This window comes from Eutrigla gurnardus, assembly GCF_963514095.1.
Source record: "Eutrigla gurnardus genome assembly, chromosome: 6".
In the NCBI taxonomy this organism is placed as follows: domain Eukaryota; kingdom Metazoa; phylum Chordata; class Actinopteri; order Perciformes; family Triglidae; genus Eutrigla; species Eutrigla gurnardus.
The window spans coordinates 8,646,257-8,661,501 of NC_139920.1; the positions used below are offsets into that span (position 1 = coordinate 8,646,257).

Here is a 15,245-nt window from a genome sequence, read left to right on the forward strand (position 1 = left end):
CGTCTATGGCAAAAGCCCATGTTGGCCCAAGGTGGCTTGCAGATTCGACCGTGAGCTTTACATCACCCTTCTCCTTGACCTCGCCGCTTCCCGGGGCTGTGGACTTAGTATTCTCTCCGCCCTCTCACCCTGCAGGGAGGAACAGGGCTCCCGCCGTGACTGTCAACCGGGGCAGACTGTCCAGAGTGGGAGGGGCCTGTGGCGATGTTGGCAACTCACTCAACCCATCTTGAAACGCAGAGTCTCATTACTACGCTCTGTGAGTGGGACATGTCTATACAACCAGTGAGTTTTTAGAGCACAACATTCTGGCTTAAAATGTTTAAAATTTTGTTTCAATATCGTGCAGCCCTATGACCAACCCATCTCTTAGTGAGTACAGTCTTCCTAGTCAGCCTCCACCAGTGAGGGGCTCATTGAGCATGAGGCCTGCAGTAAATCCAACTAAATCAGCACCAACAAGGACTGTGTCCAAAATCAGTCACTACCATTTTGTAGTAAGCAGAGCATCACAACACAAACACCCACAGAGTACTTTGTATTAATTAAATGCACGTTGATCTGGTTTTAATTGCGAGACAGCAAACATAATTAACAGCGCAGAAAAAAATTATGTGACTATTGGAAAAAAAAAACATTTTTTCATTTTGCCAATGAGTTCAATATATAGTCCTGGCTATTTCCTCACAGCACTGTTTTTAACAGCAGTTTGTGAAAACACAAAATCGGATTATTTGCAATTTATTGCCAGCAGCACTATAGGGAATAGATGTCTGTGATCATGCCTTCTCCGCCAGACAGCAGGCTGTGTTTGTAATATATGTAGAACATTACAGTTACAGCATGCTGCATTTGTAACCACAGTCATAAGTGGTGCTGGGGCAGATTCATAATAGGTCTATTTAACTCACTTTACTCGTTTCACAAAGCATTATGGGTAGATTTGTACCCCAACATGACATTAATTTCATATTAACCAATCTAGCAGATTGAAAGAGAAACGTGTCACTGGCTGGCTACATTAGATTTAGAAGACACAACAGAGGATTGGGGCTCTCAAAGGGCAAGCTGGGATCTTCTAACTGTTGAATTTACAATTATAAAACTGGGGAAATCTGCAGATTCTTACATTTATGAAGCTGAAACCAGAGTTTGGCAATTATTAAACAATTAATAAATGATCAAAACTGCTTCAGAATAATTTTGTTATTGACGAATGAACTATTCGAATAATTGATGCTCCACAGAGGATATAAATGTATCTAAAAATATGTTTAGATTTGCATAATGCATCAATCTGCCTATTATTCTTTCTAATAATACATTAATGGCTTGGTCTATATAATGTCATTAATGATTATTGTTAGCTCACTAATAATCTATAACCACAACTATTTATTGCAGAAGACAATGAAAAAGAGCAAATCTGCTAAATTTAACCAGATATTGTTGGCCTTATTGATAGAAAAACACATGTTGAGCAATTGTTGTTTATTTTCAAATAATTTCAGTTCCATACCATTTACTCACTGACACGTATGTGATAGATCACTGGGGAATTAGTTTTGCATACGAAAACATTTCAAATGTAGTGTAATGAAAAAACTGAAGTACAGAAAGTGAAAATCTTCTCTTCTGTTTCAAGTTGTCACAAAGTGGCATGTTATATATTTATGTGTGTCCAATAAATCAGATTCACCAGTTGCTACACTAAATATCTAACTACTGGGCCGAGCAGACAGATGCAGTCACAGCCCGATGGCTGACTGACAGCTCCACTGCAGCTGCCAGAAGCAGTCTGCCTCTGGAGGGCTCTGAACCCTTTTGCATGTGCTGCCAGGCAGTGAGGACGCCTGCCTCCGTCTCTCTCGGCTGGGTGGCTGCTTGATGGGAGTCTGCTGCTTTACAGGCAGCAAATCTGGCTCGCCTCGCTCACATCCTCCTGCTGACTAAAGCCACTATCACGCTCGGTTTCATCTTTCTGATGGCCCTCCTTCTCTAAATGCACTGCCACTGGGTCTGCTCAAATCTGAAAGCTTTGACTTACTTGAAAACAAAAACATGTGGTGATTCAGTTTGAAGGCCTGGAAACCGCAACTTCATAAATCTCCTCATCAGGACAGCCTGCAGGCTCGCAACTTAACATCTTTCCACCCTCACAGGGCAAAAATTGGCCTTCACTCTGAGCAGCAGCATAAACACTCAAACTGAGCTAATGCATGCAGCATTTTAATTAATACTCAAAGGTCTCTGGAGTTGAGCTCAGAAAAAAAAAAGCAAAATCATTTACAGCCCTACCTGTCACTGAGCAGGGAAGGAAAGAGAAGTGGCATTAAGACTCGGGGAGAGAGGGGGGCAGCATACAAACTCACCCACAGAAGAGAAAATACACCTTTAGAGGAGACGGACCTTTGGCTTTGATCTATGGCTACAAAGCATCGGTTGTGGCACCCATAACAAAATGATTAATCCACTATTTAAAAAACCAAGGTAAGTGTAAGAATGGAATGAACAGGCTGTTTTGTAGACGATGGGTCAAGTCAAGTGATGGATTAAACATGGCTTTGAAATACAAAAATAAAAAAACAACTGATTTTTATATTCCTCCCATTTGGTGCACAGGCCATTACAACAGTGTGGGGCAGAGAGGGGCATCAAACAGCATATGGGGACATTATTAAATAAGCAGATGCTATCTGCCTAGCATCCTGCCTGGCTTGCCCACTTAAAATGGGAGGACAATAACATAGCTGAATAAGAGGTTGAGAGGAGACCTCCGCCCCTTCAGCCCTCATCACAATGCAACCGGTGCATACGGCCATATGTCTGGAAACATGTTCCCCCCCTGCCCCTCAGAATGACTGCGCTCAGTGCTGACTTTGACAGCTGTTGGAGTTCAAAGTCGTAATATATCCAGCTGCATTCAGGTTGGGAGTTGCAGCACTGGCCTTGGAGCGAGACAGACTGCAGGCAACATTAGACGCCCACCTTCACTTCAGGTAGTAGTACTGAGAAATGTGCTACTCTCCGAAAACGACAAAGAACAACCTTCTCACATTAACTATCCATGCATTAAAAGACCATATTTATGAACATATTAATCACAATGCAGTCATATTGCATTCTACTGGATTGAGATAACGCAAGGGTTTTCAAAATCTATATACAAACCTGCCCCAAAACACCCCATCTACACCCTCTAACCCCACAACTACACCCACACCTTCTGAGCATTCGTTATGTCAAAAGGTAGTGAGAGTGCAACATGAAAGACGTTCATTTAGTCACTCCTATTATGAATCATGCTCAACCGTTTGAAACTACAGTTGAATAATTTGCTGAATATAACATAACAACGGATGTTACCTTGGATTCAGTGAGTTACACTGTGGGTTTCGGCTTTCCAGCCTAGATTTGTCTACATTTTTGCACCATTAAAATTGTGCTGAATAAGCTCCTGTTTGAAACGATCACTGGATAATGTTCATCCTGCAGAAAGCTTAAAAATGTGATGATTCTCTGGCATGTTCTGGAGTTATAAGGAGCATTCGTTCTCCTGTGATTTCTAAGTGACTTGTTGACATTCATCAGATATAATAGTATCTTCTATGGAAAGTGTTTCAATTATGTGTGTCAAGTCTCTAGTTGGATTTGACAGAGCTCTGAGAAAGAGCATGAATTATGATGCAAATTGTAACAATTGGGCACTAATATTGTAAAGTATCTCAATGGCCTCCATGATGCTTGTTTCACCGACTGCTGCTGCTGAGACGGTTCATTGTGTTGATAAGCTGGTCCGACCGATGGGCCAACATTAACACCAGGATACACCTACATCAGTGCCTCGTGTCTCTGCCTCTGCACTACCCCATTCAATTTCCCTGTGCCCACCTGGGGGCATAAATTAAAAACAATTTTCCATTTCCTAATTTCACTGAATTAAAGGACGCTCTGGGTCCAGAAATATTAATAAGGGACTTCAAAATATACAGTAGAGGCCATTTTACCAGCAGCTCGTCATCTAGCTGAATTAATGAAAAGATGAATTTCTTTTCCCAGCACTGAGAGTCTGACAAGGTAAGATGTCGGGTAAACAGACTGTTTAAATACTGTTCACCAGCCTTCGAGTCCACAGCCAACTTTGTCCAAATATAAGCGTGTTCTACAGCAATTTGTGTAAAGAGATGTTCAAAGAAACATCAATGCATGAGGAAGATTCAGCGGCTTAACAACACAAAGACATGAGGACCCAGCAGTCAGTGTAAAATGTCTGGCACTGTACTGCTTCATGACTTACGAATGTAGGAATATAAGAGGATACGGCAGCAACTGTGAACGCACAGCTTCATTTGATCCACACACAATGAGCCGTTCAAATCTCATTACAGAGCGACACAGTGCGTGTGCAAACTCTGAACAATAGAGATGTGGGCTTTTTTCTTTTTGAGTTAGAAGGATGCAGTAGAAAGCCCAAACAACACAGGTGTATGTAGCAGTACTTGGTAATATAATAAAAACTAAAATTACAAGCTGGACAATCTTTTTTACCACGTTTTACCCTCTCCAGCTCTCTCAAAGTACATATTTGACATTTTGAGCTAACAGTTAGATGAGAGGGTCGATACCAATCTCATATCTGTCTGTTAAACACGAAGCTACCGCCAGCAGCTGGTTATCTTAACTTGGCTTAGCACAAAAACTGGAAACAGGTAGCCTCGCTCTGTCAAAAAGATAACAAATGCTACCTGCTAGAAATTAAGCATATTTTCCAAACGCCTTTCATTACTTCCAACTCTGGTGAGAGAGAGCAAGTTTAAAATATAGATGTGTGTACTGAAGAGGACAAGAAAGTCCAGTTAGATGTAAGAGGTGAGGAAGAGGGAGGCACAGCTTAGATCAAGAGCCGAGGCAATCTATAGAGACCACTGTAGAAGATTTAAAGGCAGGGCCAGATTAACACTTGGGCTTGTGAGACTGATGCTGCATGTATCATGCTTTATAAGGACCAGGAGGCTACAGAACATTATTAACTCGACTGGCCTGACAGCAAGCCTGCTGGCCCAATTTTATACCTGATGGAAATGTCTTTTCCAACTCATGCATGATTTTAAATGAAAGGAACAACTCCTCAAATTAAAGTACAGTCAGATGAGGTGAGGTTCAGGTTTTAGTCAAAAAGTATTCCTCTTAAAGCAAAACAAAAGTTACCCCTTGAGTTTTCTCCACATGCAGTACTCCCACACACTGATGGCGTTTCAGTGTTTCTGAGGCTAATCCATTTTTCACACAATGCACAGGTTCAAAACAGTCCCTCAATAAAGAGCCTGAATGAGAGACACGCTCTCTAAACTATATGAGAAAAGGGGCAGAATAGCTTTATTTTAATTCCTTTTTTATTACTATGAGAGTAGAAACTTCTGAAGCAATAATATTGCAGGTTTTATTTTCTGCGGGTCTGCAGGCACACACAAAGACCTCAGTAAGCACCGGGGCTGCGGAATGCAGTTTTCTGTTTTGAGGATGACGAGGGAGATTAGGCTGAACAGGGTTAGAAATAGTGATCGCCGGAGGGCTCACCGTGCTCCTGATCAAAGGTGCACATGTTCACAGGTGTGTTTTACGTAACAGGCGTGTTGGCTATAACTCCTTCGCTTAACACAAACACACACAAATGGTTCTGATAAATGTATTTCCTTGATTAGCGTGTCTTTGATCTATACGTAAAGCTGTATGTTTCACTGTGCAAGGAAAGATGTTTAGAGACAAGATTGATCATAAGAGACAAAATATTCACTCCCAGTGCCCGCCGTACCACCTACCTGATATGTGTTGTCAAAGCTGTCATACATGAATCGCGTGATCAGAGACGTCTTTCCAACTGCAAGAGAAGAAAAGAACAGAGTGTGTTAAATGAGAGGAGAGGCTTCTATGCAGACACTCAATAAAGGTCACAGCAGGATTGGTGGTTATGGTTTCAGCCATAGCTGTCACTGCTGCCCAGAGAGCTCATTACTGTGTGTGGGGGTGACCAGCAGGTCAGCAGTGGCATCGGGTCCAGATGTAATTACAATGCTGCTGCCACTACTGGCATGATGTGTGTTCCTGGAACACATACATTTCTCTTTTAATGTATTAAATGGGGAGTGTAAGGTGTAATGATAGGAAAGCTGAGGGAAAAATCAACCAACTTAAAAAAATAAATAAAAAAAAGACTGGGGGCTCCAGGAGATTTATTTCAAAGCTTTGAAACCAAATGCCAAGCTTAATGATTAATCAAATGACATCCGGTTGGTTTGAAACGCCCTGAAATCTTATTCTCTAAATCAACTTTATGCTAGGAGCGATGTGGCTCTATACGGACAAATCGTTTTCTGTTAATATTACAACAGTTTTTCTTTTTGATCATTGTCAGGCTCATTTTGTGAATTGCAATTATTTTAGACGGGAAATGATCATATTGTCCCGCACCATGGTTTTTTACAACCATAATATTTTGCTTGATGATAATCTCCATCACACGTCTAAACAGGGCAACCACTGCAAATAACATTTCATTTTTACCTTGAAGCAAAGTAACATCTTTATCCCAAATCCTGTTTTGAGCATTGTTCAGCTCCAACACTATTGATTCCCGTGATCGTTGTTTGTGCATTGCAAATAATAACAAAATTATAACCAGTAATCCAGGCGTGTGCACAATCCAACCAATTTTACATGGGACTTAAACGATTGCAGATATATTAGCAATACCATCAATTTTACAGCGAAGCAAAGGGACATCTGATTCATTGTGTTCCTTCATGCCCATTTAGGAAAATCCATTTTGGACAAGCCATCGTTACAGCGGATACACAAGAGGAAAACCTGTGTACCTAAATGTACCAAACACGCTCTGTGGAAATAAATAATACTTAATTAAACTGCCAAGAATCATTATGGAGGCGTGTTATGGTATGTGACTGACAAATGACTGGAAAACAGCCACCTAATTTCACATCAATTCAATAATTAATTCATCATTTTAAGAGCATAAAGCATGATATACCAGAATGAATCACTTCTAGAAAAGAAGGCTGGTGAGACATGGTTGACTCGTTGATGGATGGCTTAAATGGTTTTCAGATTTTGTATCCTCTGTGGCTTTGTTAATGAGGCGGACTGGAGCAAAGAAAATGTGGAAGCCGGCAGGAATCAATCACATCCTCTTCTTCTATCCATTTAGCAGCAGTGTGGAAGGCTGGCTGAGAGCCGCTATCTTATATTCCTATAACTCCAGTGGAACAGATCCAAAGCGGTACAGTTAAGACTAATCATCCTGTAAACACCGGCCAGACTACCATACACTGTACTGACATTTCATCTTTGACGCTTGACTAATATACCTACATCTACTCATTTGCATATACCCCTAGTGCAAAGTGCAACATTTTATGTGCGGTTGCCATTCCAGATTTGTTATAAAATATTTGTGAAATTTAGATTCATTATTCATGTGAAAGAAACGTAACAGAGTCCTCCAAATTTGCAAGCAGAGACACACTCTGTAAATATGATCTAATTCACAGTTCATCAAGCTACAACTGTTTACAGAAAGAGTTTTAATCAGGCAGACTAATTACATGTGTCTCTGCCCTCACTTGGTTTCCATATCTGCAAGGCAGGATTTGGTGCAGCTACGGATTATGCTAATGATCTCATGCTAATTCATCAATACATCATCTAGCTTACTTAGCTCCAGAGCTGCCCTACTTTAGACAGATACCAGCTAATTTGTCAAGTTCTACTAACTCCGTCATGGTCCATTTGGGAATAAAAACTCCACCATGACTCGTCTATAGTGAAGTCCAATGTTGTGTGCATGGGGCTATTGTAAAAGTGGTAATCAGAATTTAATGAGTATGAAGGGTGGTGCCCTTCGTTTAATCACTTTTCCAAAACCAAAAACACAAGAGTAAAAGTGTAAAGAATGTTTATCTGCTCTTGTGCAGGCCGCTAAGGAGTAACATGACCTGGTGATATAGACTTGTGGCCAAAAGTTAGCATATCATTAGCTTAACTATTATATCAACATTAGTATGTGGGGTTACAGGTTAGATAAACCCCCAGTCACTATTAGGGCCCGATGGAATCTGTTTACATTTTTTCCAGATTCCGTTTAATTTTTTCACATTTTTATAGTGTTTTCCGTTTTATTCTTTGTAAATTCAGGTTTTTCCGTTTAATTTTTCTAAATTCTGCATTTTACAATTTTATAGCATTTTTCCCCATTAAATGGTGTCTAATCATGTGGTTGTTGATTAATCAAAATTGAGAATTTTACTGAAGGAGTGAGGAGTCACAATATACCACCCACTTTTTCAAATCTGATCCAACGTCCTTGTTGCTGACTCATCCTTCTAGACCACTAGGCAACATGACACAGCACTCTCTGTGTTTCTCACTGCTAAGAGCTCCGAATCTCAGGGACAGACTGCACATGCTAATTTCTTCCTCTAAGTCGAGTATCTGGGAGACTGCACTTTGAACAAAACCTTCCCCAGAAAGGACTAGCGCACATTGATTCCTCTAGGATGTATGTATAAAGCAGTATAACATGCACATTGAATTATATTACTGAGATGTCACAACAAAGCATTACCTTGCCCCTTCATGTCTCGACCAAACCTACAGTTTTCACGTAATCTTAAAAGGCTGAACCGAGTGTGGTATTTTGTCAGTATCTTCAGATATAACTCCAGGTCTGTTTGTGTGAATTTAATTACTGGGGTGGAAGCAGGAAGCTTAGTTACGCTCGTGGCTGCAATAATTTAGTGAATATTCTGTAAGGCTGAAAAGAATTGACTAACAAGGCAGATTTTTGATTACATTTCCGAATTAGGTTTTCATTTCTGAACATTTCCCCTTCATAAGCTTTTCATCCTCTTTGCCATTAACACTTAACACTATTTTAGAGATTATGATGGGATTCAAATGATTAGTAGCTTTAGTCAGACATAAAAGCAAAATCCATCGCGCTGCAGAGATAACATAGCAATAATCTCTTTCCATTCAGGTTGTAATAGAGGTGTGTTCTCGCAGGGCAGGGGGTTTACTGAGAATCTGTAGCTTATTACATTTTCAAAGGAAGGATGACATTAAACTATAGGAAGTAATATAGCCATACTGAGAAGTGTTACAACTGAATAATGGCATATTTTTAATATACACAAACAATGTCCTATAATTCACATGAGAAAATTCAGCGAGTTCTTCATCCATCACAAATATGAAAAAGGTGGATAGAAAAGGTCGACTGTTTGGGTATTAAACTACATAATGATACATATTCCCCGGGCCGTATGCATATGTCTCATCTTGACATCTAGGCTATTCAATGTAGCTTTTTCTTCAGTGTTTGTCACCTATTGATTGCAGTCACATTCTAATTAAAGTGTGTAAAGTGTACAAGTTCCTCTTGTGCAAATGGCCACCTTAATGACAGGCGAACGCTGTGCACCATTCACAACATGCTCACCCAAACAGCCTTGTTTTGGCTCTCAATAGCCAAGCTATCCCGTTTATAAAGGCCCACTGGGCCCGTTTTAACAAATGTCTCCTTCAAGTTTCTGATATGGTACTGGACTCAAAGGGGGACCTCAAAATGAATATGCTAATATGCTCCTCTCTTAATTAGTGACTATGGACGGATGGGACGCAGCATGGTTTGTTGTGATTCCTTGCTAATGTCCCGATTAAGAGCCACGCCTTTAACAACATGAGCCCCTTTTAATTTTACTTTATTTTGCTGCAAGGCCACATGATAGTGTTTTGGAACAGCATATAGCTTTCCTCAAATGGCTGTGGTAATTATACATGAGGAGTTACTCTGTTCTGCAGTCGGGGTTAGACAGGATGAATTCATGAGGTTACATAAAGCATTTAAATTTTTAACATCATAGTGCATCATTGTATGTGAACTCAATGACATCCTTTTCCATTTGGACTTGCTGTTAGATGAAGTCCACATGTTGGCATAGAAATAGACAGCATAATCTGACTGCTTGTGTTATATGCACATGTAGTTGCATTGGAAATTATTATTTTGTTGACTTCATCATCACAGCTTGTATTGAGACAAGTGGTGAAAGTTCACACGGCACAGACGAATGTCCTGATAATTATTTCCTCAAGCTCCAAATACCGTCACGATGCAATCAAAAGCTACACCGGTCACGATTTTCCCTGATCTTTTGTTGGACGACAAATCGTCCCAGAAATAATCATGATAAACTACATTTATTGTCATTATGCAACTGATATGATACTTCAATTCCAATAATGTATTGGGCGTTCCTGTCCAAAGTGATCTACCGCTGTGGCTGAAATCAGACAACCTAATAAAAATATTGTCCAAATCTTATAATGGAAGGGCAAACCTGCTGTTTATTCTGATATCATGTTGGCTAAAAAAACACATACTTATATGTCAACACAATGGGCCAGATCGAGGCGAGGTCTGCAATGTCATTACCATACATTGTATAATAAGCGATGTACCTGGACAATGCCTTCATCCTTTAAACTCCATCATCCCAGTTTATAACAAAGTCTCAAGTCTAAAGGCCCAGAGACACCGGATTGAAAGTAGCTACATTTCAGAGGTAAATCAATTAATTCCAAATTAGGCTAAATTTATCCATGCAGATGTTCAGAGTAGAGATCAACTTTATTCTGACACACACAGAATAATTCTGACACATTTTGGACCAAAAGCAAGCCTCATTTATCTATTTTACCATCTAGTGACTGTTCTTAAACTAGACGGTTTACTGAAAACAGTTCATATTTAGATGCACATGTCTCTACAGACACAGGAATTAAACATTTAACAACCCATCACACTATACCTGTTGATTATACAACCACAGTGAGTGAGCGTAGATCTCTTATGCAGTCGCCCTATAGACAGCTTAATGAATAGTAATACAGATAGGGGATTCCTGCGTGGTGGGTTTCCAATTACAGCCTTGATTTTAATGAAGTCTCTACTTGGTGTGATGCTTCAAAGACATTGTGGAGTGAGTAAGCAACATGAGCCCCAATTAACGGAAAGGACTGAGCACCTGCTGCTGCACAACCTGCACTTTCATCAGCAGGGCTCTGCTGCACACAGTCAGCAGACGCCTCATCAAGGCACCTCTTAAGAGCTCCGAATGCTATTTTATGGCACGTTAAAGGTCCAACACAGTTGGGCTCCGTCATTTGTGAACTATGCAACTATAAAATTAGTTACTTAAGGATTCTCTCTCCGCTGCACCTAAATAATCAGTGACTAAAAAAAACAAGCTTGTAACAATATGCCGGTACAAATTTGATCAATACCTACGAGATATCACAAGGACTGCAGATAATTCGATGGATGTGATTGAAATAGAATAACACATACTTTTATGACAAGACCTTAGTCTCTTTCAGCATTAGCAGAACATTTATATAGTATATACGTGTACAAATGTGTTTTTGACAGCCAATGTATAATATACATTATAAATTAGAAGAACTTTTTCCAGGGGAAGTTTAAGAAGTGTAAGATTCTTCCCAATTAAAAGGAAAACAGACCTGCAAACATGAGTTAAAAAGCTATTACAGCTGAAGCTGAAAATACAGTATTCTTGAATTGTATTATCCTTGCTATTACTCTTTGGAATAGAAACAGACAGAAACACACACACACACACACACACACACACACACACACACACACACACACACACACACACACATTATAATAAACTTCCAGCTACACTTCTTGCTAAGTTCTAAAAACCTCAATAATAAAATGAGTTGTCACTCCAGTCCTGAAGCTATGTGCCAAGCAGCCAGGTAAAACGCGGCTGGTCATTTGGCGGCCGGCATCACGGAATACACTTGAGGACTTGGCAGCCAATCAGAGCATGGCAGTGCTTTTTCTGCATGGGCCCGACTCCCACTCACAAGGAGATGGATAAAAATAAAACAGTACGTGTCATGCCTTGCCTTTGCACGGCACCGAGATGAGAGCTGGGCAAGGAGCGAGGCAGATATCTAATATTTATCAATGAGTGAAGGAACAGAGAAAAATAAGTGGTTATTTATGATTGTCCATGCTGAGGAAGGAGAGCAGGGAGACCTGGAGAAGATACAGAAGAGTGAGAGATATTATGGAGCCTTGCATCTGTGTACATGTTTATTCATAGTCACAGCAGCTGGCATACAGAACCCAACAGGAGAAAGCCGAAGAGCAGATGGCCTCCAAATGAATTTCCTTCAGTCTAAGTTAACGAATTACACACACATTAACAAATCAGGAGCTGCCACCCTTACAGCTGTGAAAAATGAAACGTTCTACCTTTAATGCTAATTTGATATATACCTGACAATCACAACTGTATATGGATGTTGCACAAAGGTACCACAAAAATAAAACATAAAATGAAACTAACTATCTGCATGGGATTTTCTTCATTTGACAAACTACTGCATTTGAAAGTCTTACAAATAATTTATTCTGGTTAACATTCATTTGAGGCTCAGTGCCTTGCTTAGGGGCTACTCCACAGACAAAATTAGCATCATGTCAAAGTTTACTTCCCCATTTGTTTACATGTTTAAAAGGTGCATAAAACAGGATTGGGATTATTTTTATTGCCTCTCAACATGGCGTTGCCTGAGCCGGAAGCTCATAGATAACTGTGCTAACAGCCCTAGAAGAAAAAATGACTGGTGTAACGGTACACATATTCATATTGAACATTTTCAGTATAGGCTGTTCGGATTCGGTACGCCCCGTGATCCAAACAGTGGTTTTTACTCCTCGCACACGCAGAACAGAACATTTTGGAGCACAAGTATTACCTGGAAAGTTTTGGCAGCGCACCAGTTGTTTTAACACTTCAATTTACAACGGCATCAGCTGAATGTGACGATGACGGTAACGAAGCATAAACCAACTGGATAGCAAGTCCTTCTCGTCACAGCTCCTTCAGGCTCCTTCACATCAAGACAAAGTAATAACTAATTATTTAGAGTGCTGATAGTGTATGTAATCAGACTCGATCATAGACAATACAGAAATAAAGCATAATATGATGTTTGAGCTCTGCAGTGTGCCTTAACATGTGTATTTAGTCTGTTGTGGCAAAGCGACGGGTTTAAGTTACAGCCCAGTTCAGGAATTATCAACATCACAGAGTCTGATGATGCAGAATCAGAAATACTTTATTGATCTCCAGGGGGAAACTGGGTTACATTTACATGAGACATTTCTGTGATTTACTGTTAGGTATTTATATATACATATATACAATATGCCAGTACTTGTCTGCCTTAACTGTTAAAAGTGAGATTTATGGCCAATGGGCAAATGTTAAATATTACTAATTTTCAAAAATAAATTAACAAAAAAAGTAAAGAAAAAAAAAAAACACATTTTCTTTGCTTTCCCTATGAAAACCGTGACATAAAACGAGGTAGGTACCAAACCGAGTGTTGTGTACCGTTACACCCCTAGTGTTTACCTGAGGGGGAACCGGAGGTTTGGGGCTACGCTCCACTGTCGGTCTGGACGCATTATCAACTATAACCGCCGTATGAGAGCAGTGTGGAGCAACGGCACGGCCAGCCCTGCTACGTCAACAAAGCAAGGAGAAGCTCTGATAACAGCACACCTAGAGGGAGAGCGTCTTCATCCCCTGCTCAGATAGACATTACTCCACTATATCTTTACATAGCAAATAGTTGTTTGCTGCTATTTTAAAGCTCTGAATGGCGTGTATTCCTCGTTTAATGCAACAACAAAAAGGTTGAAATAAATTGTTGGGTCACAGGACGTACCTCCAATGAGAGTAAAGATTTTGCATTTTTCATACCAGAAGTGAGAAGCAAACACATAACCGGTTACAATAAGTTGCATCTATGTGCTTTACTGTAGAGCGTTTTTGTAAATAAAATTAATTATCCAGCTTTGCGTGCATGCTGACTATTTGGAAGCTAGCCTCTTTGCTTGTAACCTTCTTGTTTCATGACTTTGTTAGAATAATGAATAATAATAACCATTGGTTAGGTTTTGTGAAGTCAAGCACTCTCCTGAATGGTTATGAGATTCAAGATTCTTTATTTGTCACATGCATAGTCGTACAACAAGCAGTGAAATGTACTCCTGACTTTGCTCCAAGACTGCGCTGACACACAATTTAATAATATAAGTTAAGAGACATACTGTATAATCATAAATAGGTTTAAAAAAGTAATTATAATCAAATGTGTGAATCTGCTTTTTATTTTTACAATGCTACCATGGTAGGTATACTTATGAGTCAGTTATGCATGATTTTAAAAAGCATTATTTAATTAACACTGCTAATTTAACTACATTTGCATGGAAGGGTTGGAGGAAGGGTTCGAGCAAAGAGTGAGCAGCTATCTTCGCAGATGGCTAAGTCTGCCACGCAGCTTAAGCAGCATTGGGCTGTATGGGAACACCAACAAGCTCAGGCTCCCTTTCAGCTCTGTCAGGGAGGAGTTTATCGTGGCACGGGCACGGGAACACCTGCAGTACTCAGAATCCAGAGATGCCAAGGTGTCTGGGGCAGGAATTGTGGTGAGGACAGGGAGAAAGTGGAGGGCAGTGGAGGCAGTCCAGCAAGCTGAATCTCGTCTGAAGCACAAGACCATCCTCGGTTCAGTGGCGCAAGGCAGAGCTGGAGCCGAACATAAACCAGGTACGAGTCTGCCAAGGGAAGGGAGAGGCAGAGGCTGGTGCAGGAGGAGGTGCGAGCTTCAGTTGAGGAAGAGCGAACCAGCAGAGCAGTGGCCATGAAGCAGCAAGGTGCTTGGATGAAGTGGGAACAGGCGGTGGAGCGGCGTATCACCTGGAAGGACATCTGGCAGTGGAACCCCCAGAGGATTAAGTTCTTAGTCCAAGGGGTCTACGATGTCCTCCCAAGCCCATCTAACCTGTGCATCTGGGGCAAGATAGAAACACCTGCGTGCCCCCTGTGTTCCAAGACAGGGACACTAGAGCACATCCTGAGCAGCTGTTCCAAGGCGCTGAGTGAGGGCCGGTATCGTTGGAGGCACGACCAAGTCCTCAAATCCATTGCTGAGGCAATCAACAATGGGATAAAGGCCTGTCGATACACCCAAGGTACAGCCAAGGCCATCCAGTTTATCAAGGAAGGACAGAAGCCAGAGAGGCAATCAAAGAACTGCTCTGCCGGTTTGCTCTC

The 15,245-nt window shown here is 40.7% G+C and overlaps 1 protein-coding gene across 2 annotated transcripts in view; it reads right to left on the reverse strand.

Annotated features, from left to right (window-relative positions):
- Window positions 1-15,245, reverse strand: part of rab6ba (RAB6B, member RAS oncogene family a) — a 49,238-nt gene that overhangs the window by 20,464 nt on the left and 13,529 nt on the right. For both annotated transcript variants that reach the window (XM_084012343.1, XM_084012342.1), the window contains exon 2: window positions 5,820-5,878. In XM_084012343.1, coding sequence (XP_083868469.1) covers window positions 5,820-5,878 — 59 coding nt within the window. The remainder of the gene's footprint in view (window positions 1-5,819; window positions 5,879-15,245) is intronic.